The following is a 24,318-nucleotide window of genomic DNA, read 5'->3' as shown; positions in this document are numbered from 1 at the left end:
AAAGACCAGTATGAAGTCAATCAGTGATAGAAGCGGTAGCTGGGTGTACTAATGTATGTGTTAGGTTACATTATGCAGAGTTGCAAAGCGCACTATCATCCAGGAGGGTATCCTGGCGCTAAGCAAGTGTGAGTCCAGAAACACCTAGGTGCCAACTGGGACTACTTGAAAAGCCAGGTATTCATCTTGTGAAATTCAAGATGTGAGTGGGAGGATCTTATGTGCAGCAGCAGGGCGTTCCATGCTTTAGGAGCGATGTAGGAGAAGACGTGACCGCTGGATATGGTTTACGCTTGTTGAGATCTGCTGGACCAGCGTTAGGTAGTGTCTTGAGTGTGTGGGTGAGGAGTGTAAATCGTGCTCGTGTTTAAATGTAGAGCCAGTGGAGCTTGGAGCTCCTTCAGGTGTGCTGTGATGTGATGTGAGTGTAGCCTACGAGGTTGAGAGTTCCCAATCTTCTGCAGACGTTTGATGAGTTTTTGGTTGATCTTGGCATAGAGAGTGTATTGTTTAATGCATTGTGATAAGGCTGTCCGGTTTTAGGTTTGAACCTATAATAACTGATAAAACCCCACCAAAAGGAAAATAGCCCTCACCAGTATAAACATATAAACACCGAAAAAACACCTTTGCAACCACAAACTAAATGCCATTAAAGAAAGAAAAAGGTGAGTGAAAGTTATTTCTATTTCTTCCTGAAGGTGTTTTGTTGTTTAGGGATGTCACTAAAATATTGTTTAGTCTTCTTTTTGTTTTTTTCCATTTTGTGGCCTTTGTCCTAATGATGCAGGGTTTAGAAGCATGTTTTAGGTCTTATTTAATTATTTTATAGACTGTGGAGAATCAGGAAATACATTTGATTATTTCACTGATAGGTAAAATGGCTGGTATCGTATGAATCCTTTCCAATATGTACCATCACATTTAACCACTGACAAAGAATAGGTGAAACCCTTTGATACATCAGCCCCTTTTCCAGTGAGTCATTATTGATAGTAGGTGAATTGCCAAACACTCTAGGCTTTAAACATTCAATGCAAGGTGTAGTGACAGGTATATATGAGAAGAGTGCTGTCACCAAGCATCTGGGATAGTTGGAATAAAAATGGAATGCAGTGTCACTTGGAATGCTGCTGCTAAAAGTTCTTACCAAGTTGAACAAAGATTTGAGGATATGGTTTTTATTTGCAGTAATTCATCTACGTATATGAAAAGGTTGTGTGATGACCTGTCAAAATCAGTACCTGAGCTGAAGTGCTTCCCTGTAAGAGATCCTTGCCACTTGCCAGATGGCATGCTGAAAGCATCTTTACAATCTTCAGAGTTAATGAAAAATGCTATTGACTTTGTAGTCTATTCTGGTGCACTGTTTCATTATGCGTGGGAACTAAAACGCAAATATTTCTCATTTTGTGCTTTGTGTGGCATCAATGAAAGAGTAATCCCAACAGTGTCTTTTAGCCGGTGGTTCTCCGTCCTAAAGACTGTGAATGCTATATTATCCATGTCGCAACCGTTTACAGAATTGGTGCTTAGTGATGATGCCAAAAGTCAAGAAATGTGAGGATCTTTAGTTGCATATTCATACTGACGTGAAAAGAAGTACACTCTACTGCATACTTAGATTTTACAGGAAAACATGATTGCTGTAGTGAACATAATAAAAAAAACTAGAGTCTGAAAATACCCTTGTCTACCAAGCGTAATTAGCGTAGATGTGAAACATCTCCTTGTGAGTTGGCTGGGCGACACTTTTAGTGACTTTGGCACTGCAACATGTTCCATGTTACAGTTCTTGCCACCTGATAAGCAAAGAAATGTCGAGGAAAAACTCAGGAAATGTCATTTTACAGTGCATGAGAAATGGCTGGCAATGATGAATAGACCTCTCCCTTCACCACCCATGGCATTTGAAATCAAAGAAGCCTCACTGAGGTACTCTGTACAAGTTCTAGATCTTTTCCTTAAATGGGAATTTTCTCCGGACTTTGTAAAGAACTGCTTAATTTTTGACTGCCTCAATAACTGAGGGCATATGCGCCCAGTTAAATGCATATTTTGCAGAACCTGTCCCAGAGAATCACAATCTTCAGATGCACCAGTATTCGCATGGCAAGCTATGTCAATGGCCAGAGTTAGCAAATTGCGTACTGGCTGTTTTGGCGCTGCCTGTCTCAAGTGTCAATGTTGAGAGGGCCTTTTCACAGATAAATGTTTACATGGGAAGGAAAGAGCGAGTGTGCATGACCAAAGACTCACTAAAGAAGTATTGTATGGTGCACTAAAATTAAGTTTGATTTGTAAAAATGTATTTGAACCTCATACACTCTGTATGCACATTGTCATACACATGCACTATCAGTGCAGAAAGCAAGCAATAATAAAAGCAAAACGTTCCATAAACACTGGAAAAACACTGTTTTTGTTCTCAATTTCCCGAAAATTTGTAACCACTGAAAAACACTGTTTTTTAAGGTATTGAAAACACAAAAACAAAAAGTATTTATCAACAATAGAAACTGAAAACAGGAAAGCCTAATTGTGATGTAGAGTTCTTCAAAGATTTAGGTCAGTAGTAATGGATAAGGGAATACTGTTTCAGATCCTGGATGCACACATAGTAACGGCCAGCTCCCTTGTTAGTTTCTGTGTTTTTACACTTCTTAGTCTGATGATGACTATGCTGCATGTATGCTGACAACTACCAGACATGGTGCGGTTATCTGCTAGTTAATAGGAGGGTTTGGTTGTGATAGCTTTGTACACGATGCAACAAGTTTTGAAAAGGGTGCAGTCCAGCAAGGGAAGCCAATGAAGTACCATAGGGGTGATGTGATCACAGTTCTTCAGAACATGCATGAGAAGTGCTGTGCAATGTAGGATGTCCTTAAATGGTGCCACTGTGAAGTCTGGGAAACCATGAAGCACCATCCCGATGGGAGTGTATGAGGATGGACCTGAAGTCACTTTCTGGAAGAAATTGTTTCTCTTTCTTTTGAAGAGGGAGCAGATATCAGGCCGTCTCGGTTTTCTTGGCAATGTGCTAATGGAGCTTAAGGTCCAAGGTGAATCCAAGAGGCTTAGTTTTCAGCGAAGTTAGGGTTCAAAGCTGCAAAGGCTCATATCATTGATCCATGTTTGTACCATTTCTTGTTGCTGTCCTGGGTAAAAAACATGAATTCTGCCTTGGTTCAGTTGAGCTCAGAGTAGACAAGACCTCTGGGTCAGGATGATGTGCAAGAAGTATTTGACATCAACCAAGGGTCTTGCTATTTCTACTTGCTGGTCGCCTTGAGCTGTGGTTTTCCAGTGTAAGAAGAGAAGCAGATTAAAACCTCTGATGACTACTTACCAGTGAAATACTTTGGTCAGGATCACTGGAAGGGGTACATTGAAATGCACTGCAGGTTCTTTTCTTTCTACAAAACAGATTCCGGTGTTTCTAGATTTACTGGCCAATTAAATTGCAATGGCTTGTGCTCACCTCCTCCAGGGTCAGGGTCTAAATCTTGGCTCCACTGATGCATATACACGTCTCTCTTTTGTCCCAAAGAATGCGGTCAGGGGGAAAAAAAGTGATGATAGTCTTGTTTCCGAATTTATTTTCCAGCTGGAAGTGGACTTTGGTGTCATCCACATTGTTAGACCCGTCTGCTTCTGAGAGTCCCCTCACCACTATGATTTCTTTTGTTCCCCTGTACCTCCCAAAATTTGTCGCTTTTCTTTGTCTACCAGGACCTTTTTGTGTGCTGTTTCAATGGGGCTAGATGTTCCTTGACGCCCAGTTGTTCACAAGGTTTTTGGCACCTATTCACAAGACACCTGGCGAAACCTGTGACATTACAGACTGGGATTGGCAACCTGTATGAATGACCTCAAAATGGTGGCCATCCATTTTCCTCATGAGAGTGACTCCCTGTGGAGCCTCCATGAACCCTGACCTTTCAAGGTTTTGGCGCCCTTTTACTTGGTGCGCATTCCTGACAGGAATTACTCTATTTCCCTCAGGTACACAAAATGGCTGCTTTAGAACCCCAGTATGGTGGCTGTTAGAGACCCAAATACCCCAGTAGTGCCATGTCATTGGCCTAACCCAAAGAAGGTTCTAGAACCTACTGGCACGAGCCAGCACCTCAGGGCACTGGCTATATAAGGTCCAGTCCCTGGCGGCCATTTTAGATGACCAAAAGACTAGATAGGATAATGATGTTCCAGATCTAGGTGAAGAAGGAGATTCCAGACTTGACACCAGATTGACACCTGCCCTGTTGACCCCTGAGGCGGCTGGTAGTGTGGCAGTAGAGCAAGCAAGAGTCACTGGCGTGGATCCTGACTGGCGTTCCAGTCAGCTGTGTGTGCGGTGACCTCGCGCCTACAGCGCCTGCCCAGCGAGTGCCTCGTCACCCCCAAGAGACTGATTTTTCGTGTGCCTCCCCGCCCCCCCCCCCCGGTGGCGAATTACGACTGACTCGGGTCGCGAGGCGAGAGCAAGTTCGCCGCGACCACGAGCGTCTTCTGTGCCCCTTGTGTGACAGGCGCCTCCAGCGAGGAGCTCGGACGTCTCCGAGCTCCACCAGCGTAGAGTGCTTCCTGCGCAGACTGAGGTGAGGTGGTGCGCCGGGGCGGGGAAAGGCCGGCCTTCGTTGGGCAGGACTACTGTCTCTGCCCCTCCCCAGTGGATCGGCGGCTGTAGCTGTGGGCGGGAACCATCCATGTTTGAGGAAGTCGGAGGGAGGTCCGTGGAGCCCCTGAGAACCTGTCGCTGGCGAGAGGAGTGCTGAACCCGACTGAATCGCTTTTCGATTGCAGCCGATGTGAGGTGGGCCCGTTTCTTCAGGTGGGAAGCGCCGTTATAAAGGAACTGTGAACCGGCATTTATTTGACTGAGCGCAAAGACTGTGTGATCTCTTCGGCAGCCCCGTTCGGCAGTCTAAAGACTTGGAACTGGTGCCGCCTGAGTGCTAGCGGGGACAGAAACCCCTAGGGCGCTTAGACCCCCACCGGCAAACAGATATCTCAACCCGGTGGCAGGCGAGTGTAAATGAAGTGTTCACTGTCTTTCCTTGCCTTTTAGATATACGCGCATAACCCCCGTGTGATTCTTAAAGAATCCCAGCACTCCCTGTTATGCCCAGAGAAGCCTGTGTACACTAATGGTGAAATCGTCATAAACTGTAAGAGTAATCTTTCCAACCTGAAATGTATTTGCAAATGTAGTGTTCCTGAAGTATTTAATTGGTGGCAGCGATACCAGAATGAATCTGTAGATGTTCTTGAACTGAACCAGTATTTACTCTGCTACACAGACAGTGCTATTTATGCTATTTATTGAAGATATTTATTCCCAATATTTATTCTATTTATTGACAATATTTATTCCTGATATTTAATCTATTTATTGATGAACTGTACTCCTAAGCTTATTTATTGAATCGATTCCAAAATCGAAACCCAGCAAATTGTGACCCAAAAGAAATGTAATTGTGCTTTCCTAATTGATCCCCATTCACAACAGAGAATTTTTACATAAAGGAATCGTATTTTTCTACAACAGTGGTGTCCTTCCTTTTGGTGGTTTTTCAAGGAGATATTATTGGGTCGAAGCCGGCTTAACACGATAGCCTTCACTTGCCTTGACACTTGAGCCAAGCTACCCCCTTTGTGCTGGGCTTGCCCATCGCAGGTCCAACACACATACATCTGAAAGTGGCACTGTTCTAAAATGCGGCCATGACCATTCACAGATGTTAAACAATTCCAACATTTGACAGAGAGAATTACTTTGAAATTCTACATTGCTGGAACCTTTGACAGCAGATATGACTAGTTCCTGACCGCATAATGTTGTGATTGTTTTGCGTGTGTTGATAAGAAATTAAATCAGTTCATGGATCAAACCACAAGGGAATTAAATTCTTAAACGTGCCTTAAAAGTATAATTTTAGCATTCTGCAAGTTTACTTAAGCAAAACTAGTCTAGCTTATGTTGACATCAATATAGTAAAAGAAAGTGCCGGACATAAAATACAAGTGATCAATCACAAATGGTTTGTCCGCCTAGCAATTAATTATACTAGGTGTGCATTTGTTTGTATTCATTCATACTGTCCGGCACTTTCTTTTGTTTGGTTCATAAGAGTGGTCCAAGCCGGTCAGAGACAGGACCCAGCCTTTTCCTCCTCTCTGCATCAATATAGTAAGGCAGGCTGTGGCGCAGACAGTCACACATCCGCAATAAGGTCCCATGAACGAGAATTAAAGTCATCCATCTGGGAAAGAGGAGTGTCAGGATGTTCATACTTTTAGCGTGAACATGGCAGACATGACCAATTACATTCTTATGACGTTTGTTCGTGAATTGCAGTATGAGATCACAAACCCAGTGCCTAAGAAATCAGTATTTTAAACCACTAAGTGGCATGATCTGGGCATTTGATTTAGGTTATGTGCGGATCAAATGCAGGAGAATATGTATCTACATATTTTACACACACATACACACACACACACACACCTTTTAATTACTATGTCCATAAAGAATACTAATAATATACTTTGGGTGCTCAATAACTAAAGTATATGCTAGATTCAGAGCTTAATTAGAAAAGCAATTAGTGCCAAAGCCCAGCGTTTTGCTCACTAAAGTGCTGGTCTCCAAAAACAACAACCAGACCGCCCAACCTGCAACAACTGTCTCAATTAGAGGACTGACTAAATCACACTATTCTTGAGTTTATCTTTTTTGCATCTTATTGGATATAATGGCATATTTCGCAGTACATCCATAAATCTAAACAATACCTGATTCCAGGGACCTCACATGATTTTGGCCTTGAAGTCCCAGTCTATAACAATAGAGAGAAAGTTTGTGAATTACACATTTTTAAAATCCATCATACATTAACATTAGCTTTTAACATTACAAAATTCAGCCGCAGCGATTTTTATCTCTTCAGCAGAGACCATACACATGCTCAGAATTAAGAATTCCGTTTTCCTTCCAAAGCTAAGATGAGACATGGGCAACAAGATGAAACACGCATAAAATAATGTTTTTATATCAATATTTATACTAAGGTTGCTGTTTCACAGAAACAAATTACTTCATTAGCAGTCTTAAAAGTGTGACTAAATCACTGAAAATGTTAGTTATGACAACAGTTCGTTAAATACAATCATTAAGGAAACCAATTAATTTGCTTCAGTGTACCGTCATAGTTCTATCTATCAAGAGTTTGCTTTAATCTTCCAAGTGGTTGTTACACCTCATGACATTCAGATATGAAATCAACTCCCAACATGTCCAACTAATAAAAAACAAGGGTACCGGCAGCAACAAAGTGGGAGTATGATACTATGGAAATATAAAAAAGGCCTGGAGATCAATATCAAAATTGCCATGTCTACGTCTTCATACCATTAGAATTGCTTTATCTTTAATGCTTTTTTTCTCTAGGGGGTTGCCTCTATCTACACTACTTTCAAACAAAAAGAAAAAGAGGGTCATAATCATTACTAAATTTATCTCAATTTTATTCCATCCATTTATTCCATTATTGTTGAAAGGTTATCAATGAATAGACAAATTCACAAAGTATGGTAGCTCAGGACAAAAGATGGCAAAAATAATGTAGGTTTTTTGGTTCTGAGATAGTCCTTTCACTATTTCAGTTTGAAGTGACGTCAGACTAGTAACAGTTGGTCCGTCATCTAATGTTGGGTATTTAACAATGATTTACCCACCCACCCCCACCAAACACACCCGAAACCTTGCCATCCTCCTCAACTCCTTCCCCTGCATGAACCACCAGATCAACGTTGTTGCATCCACCAGTTTCAACTGCCTTCGGATCCTCCGTAAGACCTTCATTTGGATCCCCCTCCAACTTCAGAAGGACCGTCACCCATGCACTCATGACCAGAAGACTACTACGGCAACACCCTCTATGCCGGAATCAACAAAACTCTCCTACACTGACACCAAACCATCCAGAACGCCGCAGCCAGACTCTTACACGGAACTCCACGGCACAAGCACATAACCCAATCCCTGCGCAGCCTTCACTGGCTCCCCGTCGAGAAGAGTCTTTTTCAAGCTCCTCACCCATGCCTACAAAGCCCTCAACAACATCGGAACCAAATACCTCAACGAGAGTCTCCTTCCACGCACCCAAGAGAAACCTCCGCTCCGCCGACCTCAACCTGGCAGAGGTTCCCCGCATCCGCCGAAATAAAACCGGAGGACGAGCCTTCTCATACATCGCAGCCAAGACCTGGAACGAGCTCCCGCTGAACATTAGATGCTCCCAGACCGTGCACACGTTCAGGAAGGACCTCCAGACCTGGCTCTTCGACTGATCCGGAGCCTCCCCCCCCAGCACCTTAAGAGCCTCACAGGTGAGTAGTGTGCTGTAGTGTAGTTCCTATATTCCCAATAGGCTCTGCGCATTGGAATAATATATCCTATAGATGTGATGTAGGACTTAGGTCGACTAAGTCTCTATCGAATATACTAGACTTAATTTGTGAGTGCCAGCTAGCTCAGAGGTCACTAGAAACTTTCTTGAATAAAAAAGAAGGGATTAGTTTCTGACAACCACATAAACATGACAACTTTGTTTCCCCAAGATAAAACTGATCTTCAGAGTCGTGAAAGCAATAGATATATATTTTACTCAGTCATTCGTGCATGCTTCGTTTCACCAGAGGTGCCGAGAAAATAGATAGACAGGTGTTTTCAATACAAGGAATTATTGAACAGTCTTCTTTCTCAAGCATAAGAAATGAACTGCTATAATCGTAAAACTGGTTGCAAATTATAATGCATACAGTAGAAAGAGTAAAATAAAATACTGTAAGAGCATTGTATGGTTCCTAAACCATAAATAAATACATACATAAATAACAGAGGCTAAAAGTACTCAACTGGTGCTTGTAAAATACGCCTACCCCGATGTACCTAACCTAAGCTTAGTACGAGGGAAGTAGTAAGTGAGGTGTAGAATAAATATAGTATTCTTTTGCCAAGAATCTGTCCAAGATTTCTCTTAGTGTCTAATCAGCTCCGTACGATGATTTGGAATGAAGAAGGTCAGGCTCAGGACTCGATTTCCCAACACCCCACAAGGGGAGCTTGGAAACACTGGAGCTGGATTTCTCTGCAGGAGAAAAGGCAGCGTCTCTCTCAGTGCGTCTGTTGGAGGGTCGGCTTCCTTCGGCACTTGCAGTAGCAGGATGCGTCGGGCAAGTAGGTAGTCAAACTGCTCCAAACCACTGTGTGTTTGCTAAGGCAAGTGTGGGCATATTTATACCTTGAAGTTGCAGAGTTTGACGTAAAGGTGGACATAATAACGTCATAAAAGAGTCTCAGTTCTTTGAAAACTCCATGAGTTCTTGGACAAGTCAGTTCTTGAGCAAGGGGAAGTCCCTGGCGGCTGAAGCCGAGTTTTCCAAGAAATCGTTGTAGATTTTCAGAACTTGTGGAAGTATCCATGCCGTATTTGGACTGCATGAGCTAAGACCAAATATGGTTATGATTTCTATGCCTATATAAGGATATGGTGTTTTATGCCTATATAAGGGCATGAATCGGGAAAATTACAATAGGGTCCTAAAATGGTACACAACAGTGCTTTATAAACCCCTGATTGATTGACTTAAGAAGGCGCCTGTGCAGTATGCCACATTTACACGGTACTACGAGGCAAACTGTCTCAGTTCAGATATTATCGATATGGATAAGGGATTGAATTTGCTGCTGGAATTACTTTGAGGAACCTTGTTTAGGTTACTATATTTTAACTGGAATACTAGTGTTTTGTTGTAGCCCTGAAGTGACGTGCACACCACAGACATTTAAACACATGGAACAAGTGAATTACTTGTTTTAGGCGAGTGTCCAACATGGTACTTGTATACTACGTAGACAGTGTGTTAGCAAGAGCACCTACATTATTTGAGGAATGTTGGTTTGAGTGTGAATATATTTAGTTATTTTCATAGGATTGAATATAATTTCAATGAAACATGGGTTATGAGTGTGGATTTTGAATGGTATTGATCGGGATTTGAACCACCTAGATACTTTAAAGGCGGGTAGTATTTTCACAGCTAAACTGTATATTATACATTGTGAAGCATGCCCACAGGCTCTCTAGGTTTCTTATACTTCAGTTTGGGGTGTCGTCTTATTTTGGATGCACATAAGAACACCTGTTTGTTGTGACATTTTCGGAGTCTCTTATGTTTCTCTTACTCAATTACTGAACAAATGGGTACCCTTTTGTAGTAACTTTCGCAAGTAATAATTGCAAATGCATCTCTGTGGATGGCCCTTTAACTTGAATGTTCGGGTGACTGTTTTTTGTTGTGAGTACGTTTTCACGACATTGGGTAGCTGATTATGATGGTAACTTTGGTACATGTTATATGTTTCTTTTAGGTAAGAAGACAAAACACATGTTGGCTAAAGTGTAGGTGTAATAAAGAAGCAACTGAATATCAAATGTGACCGAAGTCTTGTATATTAGACTACTGAAGATTTGGAGTCCTCGAGCAACAATTATATCAATGAATAGAACTTGACTGTGAACATCTATTTTAGTCATGCATACTGTGCTTTCTAAGCTAAATATCTTTTTAAATAACACTTTATTGAAAGTTTTTCATACACTGAAAAAGGTGGTGGAGAGGATACATACCAAGCCACCATGCGCATGGCTATATACATTTATCGACTATTATACAAAGCAAACAGGGCTAACAAGGTCTGTGTCGGGTCATGCACAGATGAATAATGCATTGCATATGGAGTTACATGCCATGTGCTGGAACATTGTACACAGAAAAATCTTCAAGCATGGTGAGGGCAGTTGTGCAGCCCCACACAGGGAGGTTCTTTTTTAGATAAGTCCAACCATCCACAACGACTATTAGGGTACAGGCTCTTGACATATCCTCTGGCTTCATGAGGCACCACAGGTTTTTAGGAATGATTACCAACTTCCAGATATAGTCACTGCTCAGTTTCAATTAAGTAATTTTGGAAAATGTGCCTTATCAAAAACCACTTTCTGGGTTTTAGGTGAATGAACTGGTCCTTGCAGCTTTAAAAGTTCCAGGCTTGATGAACAAAACTTACTCCGATGTAGTCCCCCCCCCCCCCTATTGCTATGTTCTTAGGCGCGCAATGGTTCAGAATGCTGCAGTTCCCTTGGCCTGTAGCTGAGGGTGGATTAGTGCAGGATCAATTTAACTGACTTTCGATCGGGAGGTTAAGATTTATGTTGAAGGTGGGTTGTATGGCTTGGAGGTGCTTTCATATATTTACACCACTAACAAGCACGACTCATGTATGTTACATTTAATAACTGAAATTAACAACGAGGGGAGGTAGAGTAAAAAGATAGTATTCCTACTCCACAGGCACTGATAATTAAACAAGAAGAATCCTACTTCCAGTGTGCACCTCAAGGATGGGGGACACTCAGTCTTGTGTAAAATACCCCTCACACACCAACAGGCCCCTTGGTGTCATGCTTCATCATCGGGGTCTTCGCACCCCGCTAGAGGGATGCGGCACGCTGCGACCTGCGACTACGCGGGAGCGTTGACAAGGTTGACTATGTGTGGTGTGTGTTAAGCGCAAGTGAGGGGATACATGTGAGTGAAGGGTGTAGTGAAAAATTAAAAAGTACCTGGCTGGTGGATGGTGTGAAAGGTAGGTAGGTGGATCCACAATGAAATCCGCCTAAATTGGCCTCCTTCTACCACCCTGTGCTGCTCCGCAGCACAGGGTGGTAGAAGGAGGCCAATTTAGGCGGATCACAGGGTGGTAGAAGGAGGCCAATTTAGGCGGATTTCATTGTGGATCCACCTACCTACCTTGATGTTCTGGATATGCTCATGATGCAATATACAACAGTGACTATGAGGCATGCAATTGCATGAACCTATAATACCGCTGTAGGCACATTGTTAGCCTCCGTGAGATTGTTTTCACTTTTCAGTAAAAAGATTTTAAGAAAACACTTTTTTATAGAAATACGTGAGTAGGGTTGGGAAGTTGTGCCCCGTCCTGAAGAAGGCACACCAGTTCTGAAGCATGTCGAGGCACACCAGAGGTATTGTCCCTAATTAAGACAACTGACCTCGCCTTTTTTGCACACCTTTTAATAGCACCAGCTAGGGGTCCTGAATAACGTTTTTTCACACCACCCACTAGCCAGGTACTTTCTAATTTTTCACTACACCCTTCACTCACATGTATCCCCTCACTTGCACTTTACACACACCACACATAGTCAACCTTGTCAACGCTCCCGCGTAGTCGCAGGTCGCAGCGTGCCGCATCCCTCTAGCGGGGTGCGAAGACCCCAATGATGTAGCATGACACCAAGGGGCCTGTTGGTGTGTGAGGGGTATTTTACACAACACTGAGTGTCCCCCATCCTTGAGGTGCACACTGGAAGTAGGATTCTTCTTGTTTAATTATCTGTTACATTTAATAATCAGCGTTCACCACAAAAAAATCTTCTCCTGTGTCCCTTAGGCTCTCTGTTATCTAGGGACTCTACATTTCATTTGTGCCTTACAGTTAAGTAGTAAGCATCTGAATGATGTTCCTGACTCCTGATGTCTTTTGATATGAAAGGGTTAGCTTATTCTATTATGAGCTCCAATTTCTGGTTGATAAACAGGTCCATTAGAGTATTTTATGTAAAAAGTATTTTATAAGTTTCATGAATCAATTAATAAGTTACAATTGGTACACCGTTGTAGACCCGTCTCACAAGGAAACCTCCATCTTAAGCATGGTTTCAATATCTAAAAAGAATGCATGAGCAGATATCTGCTTCAACCATAGAACCAGAAAGCGCTGCTCCTATTATGAGTGAAGTTAGCAAATGGCTGAAATGGGCTGACCTACCACCCTGTGCTGCATGCTGTAGTGGGCGGATGAAAACTGTGAATGACAAAAACAGACAAAAGCATAAAGAAAGCTGACTGAAAGTCTCTTAAGAACATTAGATTTATAATTTTAGTAAAATCAAAAGGTCTTGGCTAGCACAGACCAAAAAAATCAGAGACAAAACATACAAATTAGAGGCTTAATTCACAAGTACAGTTTCTTAAATGAATGTCAGCGTGACCAACATCATGCTGCCTGTACATCACTAAAAACAGGAAAGCAAACGGCACACTATAACATTTTATGATTCTTTGTCACGACTGATAAAATGGTACTGAGCAGGAGATCTAAAGTATCCAAATGAACTTGTTAACATGACATAACATTGTTGTCAAGATACTGAAACACTGTGCTCTAGCAATGGAATCCTTCACTAAGGTTAAAACATGTTTCCATTTCAGTCGCTAAGTCATGATTATTGGACAATCAGCAAGATCGGATGGAGTTTTATAACAAAAGAAACATAAGTATGGAATCCCCACAGGAGAATATGTTTTACTATTGTTCACAGATTTAGTTTCTCTACCAAGGGAAATCCATGATGGTAAAAGTTGGCTGTGTGCAGGAAGCTGGCTCTGCATATGGTATTACCACTAGTTGGTTGAACTGTGCACAGAGTTCAGGGGTTCCCCAAAAGAGTAATGGAGCTTAACGTAAAACCTAAAGTGCTTTATTAGTGGTAAGAGTGGGCGAGCAGCCTCAGGCCTAATACAGGAGTGTAAGACAGTTATTGCACAACCGTGATCAATAATGGACACACTACTCAAGAAGGAGATCCAAACCAATTTTAGAAAACAATACTTTGTACTTTATTTTAAGACCAAGATCTTCGTAATAAGGTAAGTATATTTTTTAAATAAAAATACTTTTCACTTTGTAAAATCGACACTTAGAAGCTTTTCAACATAGTTCAATGTTTTCCCATGGCGAAAACAATATCGCTGTTAAACAAGTAACTAATGCACTTATAATTCCAGTCTTATGCACCAAAAAGTCGGCAAGGATCAGGCGAGTATCAAAACTGCACTACCAGCGGCACAGTGGCAGCCGGGTGCAGAGGTCAAAATCAGAGTTTGGCCCAATGCTTTTCAATGGAGACTGGGGTGCCTGGAGCCACACTGCTTGCAGGTAAGTAGATTGGCTGCAGGGCCAAGCTTTGGGGGTTAGGAGTAGGACAAGGGGGCTACAAAGCAGCACCAAACAAACAGCACCAGTGGCACGGGGTGGCCACGTGCAAGGTAGAAGATCAGCTTCGGGCAACAAATGCTTTTCTATGGCGATTCTTCTTTTGGCAAACAGGCTGCAGGTGTTGCACTGGAGGTCGAAGGAGTAAGACTAATGACAGTCAAGTTAGGTAGAGATGTAGGGGGTCGTGTGGCCACTATTTGTTCCACTCACCAAGGCCCAGGGGCTTCAGGTGCAGAAGTGCATTTCAAGGTCAGAGTCTTCTTACCGTTGTCGGTCAGGTGGAGCCTCTGGATTCATACTGCAGGCGCCGCCGTGGAGATCAAGAGGGCAGCCAACGCTGAACACGATGTCAGGATCGCTGGGGAGACTTCACTGCAGAGGTGAGCCATACAGACTCGGCCTGTGGGCATCGGATGCAGAGTGGGCAGGTTTCACGGTTTGAGCTGGACCCGGAGTCCTTGTAGTCAGTTTCTTCCATACAGGTCCGCTATCCACAGGAGATTGGCGTCTTATTCAAAGGCAGCAGTCCTCCCAGGGTTTTCAGACGTCGCTGGCTGCAAGACAAGTAGCAGGTTTGCAGAAGCTGGAGAAATGCTGGTAAGGCTGGGGCCAAGGGAGTTGACGTCTTCAGTCTTCTCTGCAGGATTGTATTCTTGCTTCTTAGGTCATCGCAGATCTAGTTTCTAGGTCTGGGGGAGCCACCTAAATACTAAATTTAGGAACCATTTTAAGGAAGTAGTAGGTAGGACCAATGGACACCTTACCTAGGGTAACTATACCTTATATTATGCCACTCTCCTGTGGGAACTGGCATAGACCAAGTCCTGATTGGCGGGGTCTCCCCATTTTCAAGATGGCGGGGACTGAAAGATCTGCTTCACTTTGCCTCCCCCACCTTAGTGGTGTAGTTGGCAGAGGTGATCATACCTCCTCTGAGTTTTCCCACTGGTTGTCCCGCCCTAAGTGGGGGTGTAAACCAGGGGCTGCCATATGCTGCTAGCAGCAGAGACTGGGAGTTGCATTACAAAGGCGGCGAGCCTTTGAAGCTTCGCTCTTCGAGCACTGGCCCATCCTGGGGGAGGAGGTGTGATACCTCTGCCCAGGGTGTGTTTTGTTTCTGGTCCCAGAAAGCAGGGGCTCTCTACCCAAGAGTCCAGAAACATGTCTGGTGGTGGCTGGCTGCCTACAGCCGGTCAGAGACCACACCAGGAATGGTAGGTTTTCAAGGGGCACCTCTGAGGTGCCCTCTGGGTACAAGGTACAATAGATCCCACACTAGCATCAGTATGGATTAATTGAAAGGAGTAGTTTGGTACCAAAAACTCCTGTTTTCAGTGAAGCCATCATGGTGCTGTGGAACTCGAGTTTTTGACTTTCCAGCCCATGTACTCTCTATGGCTTCTCTTGCACTTACAATATTGAGAAATGGACCCCACTATTGTAGGGGTATATCTACTCTTGCAGATATGCCCTCACCTATGAAATAGAACACCCTGTCTTAGAGCTCTGAGGCCTGCTAGAGGGGTGACATACCTATGCCTTCAGGCAGTGCTGGCTGGCATGGCACCCAGGCGGGGAGCCATATTGACATTGTCGTTTTCTCCCTCACTGGGGCATGCAAGCTGCAAGGGCAGTGGAACGGTACCAGTGAGGCTCCCAGGGCTAGGCACTCAGGGTACCACTTACTAGAGACTTACAGGAGGAAGAAGTACCAATTGAGGATTTCTTTTTAGGGAAGAAGCACTGGCACACGGGAACTGATTTGTGGGGACTCTGTGCACTACAATTGATACCACATCAAAACAAGGCAAAAGTGGGAGCTAACTATGAAAAAAAGAGGCACTTTCTCACACTGTGGAAGAAACAGTCACTAGGGTTTGCATTATGTGACAGTACCACATGGTTACATGTTCTTATTTATTCATTTTCTTTTCATTTTATTAAGTTTCATATAGCACAAACGACCCAAAAGAGTATCAGAGCACTTTACATTTAGGATCATTACGTTAAAAGCTACATCAGTTACAAGAGCATAGAAAGGTACAGTACCCAAAAATAATGTTGCAAGAATTCGTAGGAGGGAAGGAAGGAGTCTTTAGCAGGCAGACGAGGAGGAACTGTGCCCAATGTTCGGCTGGGTAGGTGACTGTCAGGGGGAAACCAGGGCCCAACTCCTCAGTAGATGTGTAGCAGCTCCACTGGATATCAGCCATGTTGCTCAGGTCTCAGCGAAACAGGGGAACCAGTTATGAGTTTATTTGATTTGAAAATGTTCTATAGCGCTGCCTAGACCTGGAGGTATCAGAGCGCTTTACCAGAGGGACTTTGCGCTACAAGCTAAATCAGTTATCATAGCGTAGTAACGTAGTAAGGTACAGTAAAGAAACGTTGAAAGAATTCGAAGGAAAGGAGGGGAGGAAGGAGCCATAGCAGGGAGACAAGAAAGAACTGTGCCCAATGTCCGGCTGGGTAGGTGAAGGTCGAGGGGGAAACCAGGGCCAATCTCCTTATTAGCTGTCTAGCAGCTCCAACGGGTATCAGCCATGTTGCTCAGGTCTCAGATTTCAGGATTAAAATAGCTTAGACCCGAAGGTATCAAAGCGCTTTACAGGGCATCCTTTTTGTTCCAAAATTACATCAGTTACAGGTTACCTCGGTTGCAGGGAGAACATATAGAGATCTTTGAGGACGAGGTCAGAGGAAATGTAGAGGGGTGGGGTAACAGGAGCAGTCACACACTCACAAATGTACAGACACACACACTTCTTATCAAGCCAGATACAACATAGAAAGCTAGGGAAAAAATACCTTTTTAGCGTCCCATCCTTGTTTATTCATATTTTTGTCTGCTTCTGATGAGGTCTCATCCATTCCTGGCAGCGACAGTAACAAAACTAAAAAAGCAATTAAGATTCATATACATTATTTTTGAAACATGTTTGAATTACATTAGAAAATGTTTTGCAAATCTCCTCATAACATGCAATGCACTACAACATGTGCATATCACAAATTAACTAAGCAAACTGGCGAGTTTGATCACATTAAGGACTATGTATATCCCAGGCAACGTTGCATTTCAAATGTGTGAAATAGTAGAGCATTCTAAATGAAGTTATTAATCGAGAAAATAAATAAGATTGCAAAGGAGAAAGGTGGCCTAGCAAATATGATGCTGGTCTTAAAAAAGGCCTCCAGAGTTTTAACAACAGCTTTGGGGAAAAAACATTGCTGATTCTGAGCAAATTACTTTACCTCTAGGATTACAACTGGGAATATGTGTAACACAAAGAGCTAATTGTAAAGAATTCGTACTAATACCGCCACAATAGGATGTTCTCAATTCACTCACTCTTCACCAAAGCCTGGTATGCATGCCCGGTAAAGCTACCACAGGCCACTACACACGAATTTTTTATGTACAGCACACCATGGCTCAGATTACGGACACAAATATAAAAGTATGTTAATCTCTAACAGTGTTAACTTTTCTAAAACTCATTTGTCTCGTCAGGTTCCTTGTACATATCTCTGCAAAGCCTGCAGAAAACAAAAACCTTCAAGGTATGGACTTCGAGTCAGTTTTACAGTTTTTATTGAAATCATGTGCCAGTTGATAGTGTATGCACTCTGTTTCTTACTAGGCCTTGTTTGTTAAACCGAAAGTAATCCAATGCCACGGCCCACTGACTATAGTTGGAGGACACACAGGTAATAGTGGGAGGTTGGGTTTTTACTCTAGATTTGTTTTTTCTGCTGCCACAGAAGCTAGTACTGCAGGTCAGTGATCAGCATCGCAGTGTGGAAAGAGAACGCAGGGACACTTCCACCATCCCGCCAGGTTGGCAACTGTATTGATCAACAAAATCATCTAATGTTGTCCATCTCCCAATGCAAATTTCAGATGAATACCTTGATCCACTGTGAAAACATCACCACAAGGCTACTTACAGGAGGTACAATGCGGCTGACATACAAGCTCCTTCCACTAAAGCAGAAGTATCTGCCTACCTTGTGAACAGATGGACACAGGCCAAAACCTATAAATACTTTGAATACGTTCCTTTCAATCACTCGTGGAAAAAAATACGACACACAATAAACACAGAAGGAAAAACCAACAATGAAACCGACTTCCTTCCTCCGGATTCAGGTAAGGAGGCCTGGGATGTTATTTGGACTGTCTGAAGTCAGATCAGTGCTAGGACGTCTTGGGTGCACAACCATCAATTAACATGACCTAGTCAATCAAACTTATTATAAACAACAAAAGAGTGTCATCAGAGGGAAATTTGAACAAAGCACAGGATTGAGAAGAAGGATATGAAATCAACCTATGAGAAAGTCACTTAGGGATTTCTTGAAAAGCCCTCACTCACCACCCTTCTAGTCAATCAAACGCCTTCATTTCTTCTACACTCTTCATTATACTGTCCTAATATATTGACAGCATCTGTATGCTCAAAATACCAACCATCTCTCCATTGCGCTCAAGTAAAAAGGAAGGACCGCAAGGTCTTTAGGAAATAAATCAAATTAATTTCCTGCTTCAATAGCCTTCTTCCTGAACTTGTCCTTCACTGAACTGGATTACCCTAAACGACATGGCTGGAAAGTCAGTAGGTGCAGAAGGATTTTGATAATTCCCTCACAAAATTAAATGTTGCATACAGTCCTTGCCTTGCGGCTAAAAAGGTTATTTCTTGCATACTTGACTGTTCAAAAGAAAGAAATTGTTCCTAATTTACAATTATACCCGGCATATGGAAAATTATTTTTGGTGAGGTTATGATAACTGAATTGGCAACCAAATCTTATGTGAATATAGGGTCCTGGAACCCACAAATAAAGACAATCTGCTCACTCTACTCAACACAAAATGGGCTTTGAACCAGACAATAGTACAACATCAAATTAAATAATTCACTTATTAATGACACAAAATGGAAGGAAAACTTTCAGCAAGAACTTCCCAAAAAGAAATGCAGTAACCGGCTTCGCACTCTTCAATGATTATACGCGCTTTCTGGTGTATAAGTGTACCTCGTTTCTGCTGCATGTCTTGTGAGCCTCCAGAAAAAGCTTCCTGTTGGGCAGGAGTCATCGTACTTTGATGCAAGGCAGAATCTGAGTTCGTTCTGATGGAAAAACAAACATCTTCCTTATAGATTTCCAAACGAACACCACAAATTCAGCAATGACAAGATACCAATATGCTCAAAGGCAGCGCAAACCACAAAAGTCAAATGCAATTAGACAGCAGGAACGTTAAGTCTTCTTACAAGGGACTAAAATTAAGGCAAATAAAATAGTTCTTTATTAAAATCTTTGCAGAAATACTAAAAACTCCCCCCATCACCTCCTTTAATATGGAGTTAAGAAGGGTACACTTCAATACTAAACCATTCGATGCTCTTAAGTGTGCTCAAGGTCAATAATTTCAAATAATTTAATCTTTGTGAGAAAAAAAGGACTAGGCAAAATACCCTGCTTCGGAGACATGTAGTTGAATAAATAATGCATGAAATATTATCTCAAGGACAATTAATAAGAGGTTCCTAAAATGTACCCTCCCCCATACTTTGTCAAGTCAGTGGTGACCACGAGCTCTGGATGGGACAGGTGGAAGGGGTATTCCATCAAGCGACTAGAACCATATGGCAACCATATGACAACCATTCCAAGTTCGGAAAACAGGACGGATGGACAGGGATGACTGTCTCTAGGTCCCACAAGCAGAAACACAAAAGTCCACTCAGTGGAATTGTAGGGAATGCCAGTGCAGTTTGGTATGATGTATAACCCATAAATCAACCTTGTTGTCACAAAATGTTTGGACACAAAGTAAGCCACAGCCTTGGAAAAACTGTTCACTCTGTCAAACCGAAAAAGCTCTAGTCAGATTCGAGTTCAGAGTCACCACTATCAACTGTATCTTCTTTAATAGGACAAGGCGGGTTTGGTGCAGAAAAAATAAATAAATAACTGAATCCCGAAACTTGAAGAGGGCCCCGTGCGGAGGCTAAATTGGACTATGTATCAACTTTAGGCACTGCTCTTACGAGCCAACCACATAGGTATAGATGGCAATGTCATCTGTTGTCGCAGAACGGCAGCCATTAGGACAGTTTCAGGGTTGGTGAAAACTCAAGTGGTGGAATGGACACTGGAGCGCAGGGTCTTGTACAGGTAGTACTGGCATGTCGCCATAAAACAGAGAACTTGCATATGTCCTCCCAGATGGGTACACAGGCGTAAAAAGCTTAAAGGTGCATGGAGCTCAGCTCATCATTGTTCCAGACTTCTACCAGAATCTGCGTGAACATCTGCATCCTAAACTTCAGGATCAGTGGGCCATATGTACTATAACATTTTCTGACAGACAAAGAATTGGTTAAACACTTTGATATATTTGATCCTGTGACTTTTAAAATATTGTCTTTCAAACCTTCAACTCTGCTAGGGTCTTATTTGGGGCATTGAAGGATTGGACTTCTTAAATGTACTGATAATTCTAAGCCATTATGATACACTTTTTGTGCCATCTTGGGCACAATTCCACTGAAAAACATGTATGCTGTATAAGGGTGTCCAGGGTCTGGACGGGAGCGCTTCCTTACCCAATTGGCTCCTGTAGCTGAGAGGTTGCCACACCTGAAGCCCTTCCTGCTACTATAGCAAAGAAAGCCCATGCTCTTGAGGTTACTAACCGCCTGGTTCCCTGATATTTGCCAGGTCTCAGATCTTGCTCCAGCGGTGTCTAATCTGTGGCTCATCTATTGAATACCTAATTTTTGTCTAGAGTGGTTCCAGAAAGTAGAAAGCAGCCGGTTCAGCTTTTTCTTTAGAAACCAATTTCTGACACACACCTAGACTCAAATAACAAACTGATCTGGTTGCTACCAGCCATACCTGAGGTCGGCAGATAATATTTAGTGTGCTAGTTCCCCTATTACTTTGAAAGCACAGATTTTCTGGGCACCTTGCAACCAGACTTTCGCCCTAAGATTGGAACAGAGATCACTTTGGAGCCTGCACCGATTCACCATTCTTCTAGATCTGCCGACATCATTGCAAGCCACTGTTTGGCAATTTTAAGCCTTTGCATGTACCCCATTTCATTTAATGCCTATCTGCAGAATTCCTACCTATCCCCCTTCTCCAACAGACGCACGCCTCTATAGGCTTCATCACGGTCATGATTATGGAATTTGTCAGATTACAATCCTGGGTCATAACAATAATAGGAAGGATCTAAAATAACCAAAAAACGATCTTAGGTTTATAGATGCACGCAAATCTTTCATTTGCATTGTAAAAAGAGTGTAAAAACAACTTGTATTAATAAGATGCCCACTATATCGAAAATGTAAAATGCAACTCATTAGGTGAGAAGGGACATAATTGAAGAAATCGTCTTCACATTGGATTTCTAGTTTGTATTCCTCCTTCAATTAATAAATGCCTCAAAACTCAGCTTGAGTGTGTATTCAACATTCACCAGACCTGGGTGCATGCTAACTCCTCCCCAAACGTAAGCTGGAGAAGATATTTATATTTGGCCATGCTTGCATATGGAGAGAAATAGCCCAATGCAGAAAGTCCCCAATGTTGGCAGTCTTGATTTTAACCATCGTCCAAATGTCAAGCAATAGCTTAATGCAGTTCAGCATCTCAGCAATTTTTGACATTGAAGGCGAGGTGCACATTCGTTACCATTTATGGTGGCCTAAAATGGTGACCCATCTTCTAAGATAGGAGTCCTGGAATAGGTAGACAAGGCTACAGATGGTGGATTCACCAACATTAATTTTACTAGGGAGAAGAATGGCAAAAACTACATGGCGCTCAAATGGGTGAATTTGGTTGCAGGCCATATCGCTGTCCCAGTTAACATGCATCTTAAAAAGAAGAAAAAAAACGACAGACAGACAAACAAAGCAGGTACTCCCATAGAAACTAGAAGTCCAGCCAGCAAGAAAATGATTTGAACACAACTCTTTGTACTACCATAGAAAGCAAGAAAATGAGCAAAACACTGAAATAACTACTGGCGTACAAAAGAAAGCCCTGACAAAATCTCCAAAGAGAAAAATGAAACAAAGAGTAGGAGAGCCATGTTTAGACATTCTCCAGGACTAACTAGAACAGAAACATTTATTGAAATCTCTTCACTTGGTCTTCATATTGGAAGTTTTCAAATAAAAAAATCTTTTACAAGTCCGTCTTGACAGTAATGTAAGAAAATAAAACCAACAAATGTGCATCTGAGAGGTCCCCCATGCTGGAGAAGCAAGAAGTAAGATCATTGCTATTTTGATGGTTAAAGTGAGGATTGGATTCTGTGGCTCTTAGGAAATGGAATTATGGAAATTAAAAACTGAAAACCTGGTGGCTCCTTGGAGCAGGGAATACATTTATGAAAAAGACCCACATATGCAAGGAGAGAGAGGACTCAGTTACTAGACTTCAGTCTATAAACCAGATTTCAAAGTAACACTTTAATGTTTTCCGAATATGGGTTAAGGGTCATTAAAACAATCTTACGCTAACAACGAACAAAAGTGATAAAAGCTTATAGTGTTTCAAAGCTTTAGTGAGTCAAGATACACGTTCATTTAGTGGAAAGAAGCATAATCTCCACTTCAGAAGGAGATGAGCTATTATAGGGGTACTCTATATTAGAAAAAGGTCATTGGCAATGAATGAGATGGAAATACAAAAGTGCCGGTACTCACTATCAAAGAGTACATGTTTGTTACTGAGAAATGCTGGTACTTTCCCATTAAAAGTACGAGACGGATGCTGAGAAGAGAAAGGTAGTCTCACTTTCAAATAAAAAAAGTGAATCCCTGGAAATCAGATGCAAATAAGGACTGCTGGAGTGCTTATTTAACATGGAAATCCATCTAGCTCAACTTGCCAGCATATGTGCACCAAGAATCTGGAACTCATTTACTTCCAAATTACATCCAGCTCTTCTCCTGCCTTATGCTCCATAAATTGCTCACATCTCTGCTGCTCAAGATGCATGGCAGCAGTCCAACATGTACATCACCACAAAGAAGAACTGAACTGGGATAACGATACTTTAGCTAAACCCCAAATGTAAACGCTTACTGAATCACATTTTTACACTACTTTTCTACATCATCTTAACAGACTCCTCTGAGTTTCAAGTAGGTAATCTTAAACCCAATTAAATTCCATTGTTATTTGTACTAGTATCTCATTTGCACCAGTGCCTGTACATAATAATCAAATTGCAAAATTAGGTATAATTGTGTATTCACCTGTATAAAACAGGAGTTACTGATGATTGATCATGCATTTAAGAAGCAAACCATTTGGTGTAATTTGCACGGTCAGTATTTTTTTTACTCTATGCACTAAGTTTTAACTGTTAATCGTTACTGATATTTTACACAATGTTGCTCATCAATTTATCATTGTGGCACCTCTTCCGTTTGCATGTATGATTTTATATTTCTTAAGAATATTCAAGTGTTGCTTTTTGTAATGCAAAAACAACAATTGATGGATGGAATGTTGCACAATGGAACAACATGCACCCCCAGTCGTCACAGATCTGGGTTTAATCCATCGTTATTTTGCTCACCACACCACCACAGTTCAGACATGGCCATATGCAAATCAGTCTTGACCCTGTGCCTCATGGGAACAGTCCAGCCCGAACTGAAAAGCCATGTCTTCCCCGGACCGGAATCAAGCATCCAAGGACCGGTTTCTGGCATTCCAGCCGTCATCAGCCAGAAACCGGTCCTAGGATGCTTGATTCCGGTCCGGGGAAGACATGGCTTGCAGTTCGGGCTGGGCTGTTTCCGTGAGGCACAGGGTCAAGGTTGATTTGCATATGGCCATGTCTGAACTGGGGTGGTGTGGTGAGCAAAAAAACGATGGATTTAGACCCAGATCTCTGTACTGGGGTGAATGTATGACATTGTTCTGCATTCTGTCCAACTGTTTTTGCTTTTTTTTTAAAAATGCCCTTCGTATGGATACACTCAGCATTTTAATTGCGCTATTTAATTCATCTTTGTAAGAAAAAGAAAAACATTGAAATGAATGAAACCCAACAATTCAACAAAAATCTGTCTTTGTGCAGGAGTGTTGACTGTGCATGGAGTCCTGACATAAGT

The 24,318-nt window shown here is 42.2% G+C and overlaps 1 protein-coding gene across 4 annotated transcripts in view; it reads right to left on the bottom strand.

The window, feature by feature from the left end:
* Nucleotides 1-24,318, bottom strand: part of CRTC1 (CREB regulated transcription coactivator 1) — a 364,358-nt gene that overhangs the window by 90,032 nt on the left and 250,008 nt on the right. For 2 of the 4 annotated variants that reach the window (XM_086947029.1, XM_086947031.1), the window contains exons 5-8: nucleotides 19,202-19,296; nucleotides 16,967-17,052; nucleotides 12,929-12,964; nucleotides 6,802-6,845 (exon numbers count right to left, since the gene is read on the bottom strand). In XM_086947029.1, the coding sequence (XP_086803155.1) occupies nucleotides 6,802-6,845; nucleotides 12,929-12,964; nucleotides 16,967-17,052; nucleotides 19,202-19,296 (261 nt within the window). The remainder of the gene's footprint in view (nucleotides 1-6,801; nucleotides 6,846-12,928; nucleotides 12,965-16,966; nucleotides 17,053-19,201; nucleotides 19,297-24,318) is intronic. The other 2 variants (XM_086947032.1, XM_086947030.1) reach the window with 1 other exon arrangement.

The sequence above is a fragment of the Lissotriton vulgaris genome, chromosome 12, assembly GCF_964263255.1.
Source record: "Lissotriton vulgaris chromosome 12, aLisVul1.2, whole genome shotgun sequence".
NCBI lineage: Eukaryota > Metazoa > Chordata > Amphibia > Caudata > Salamandridae > Lissotriton > Lissotriton vulgaris.
This window is presented reverse-complemented; position numbering and strand designations above follow the sequence as displayed.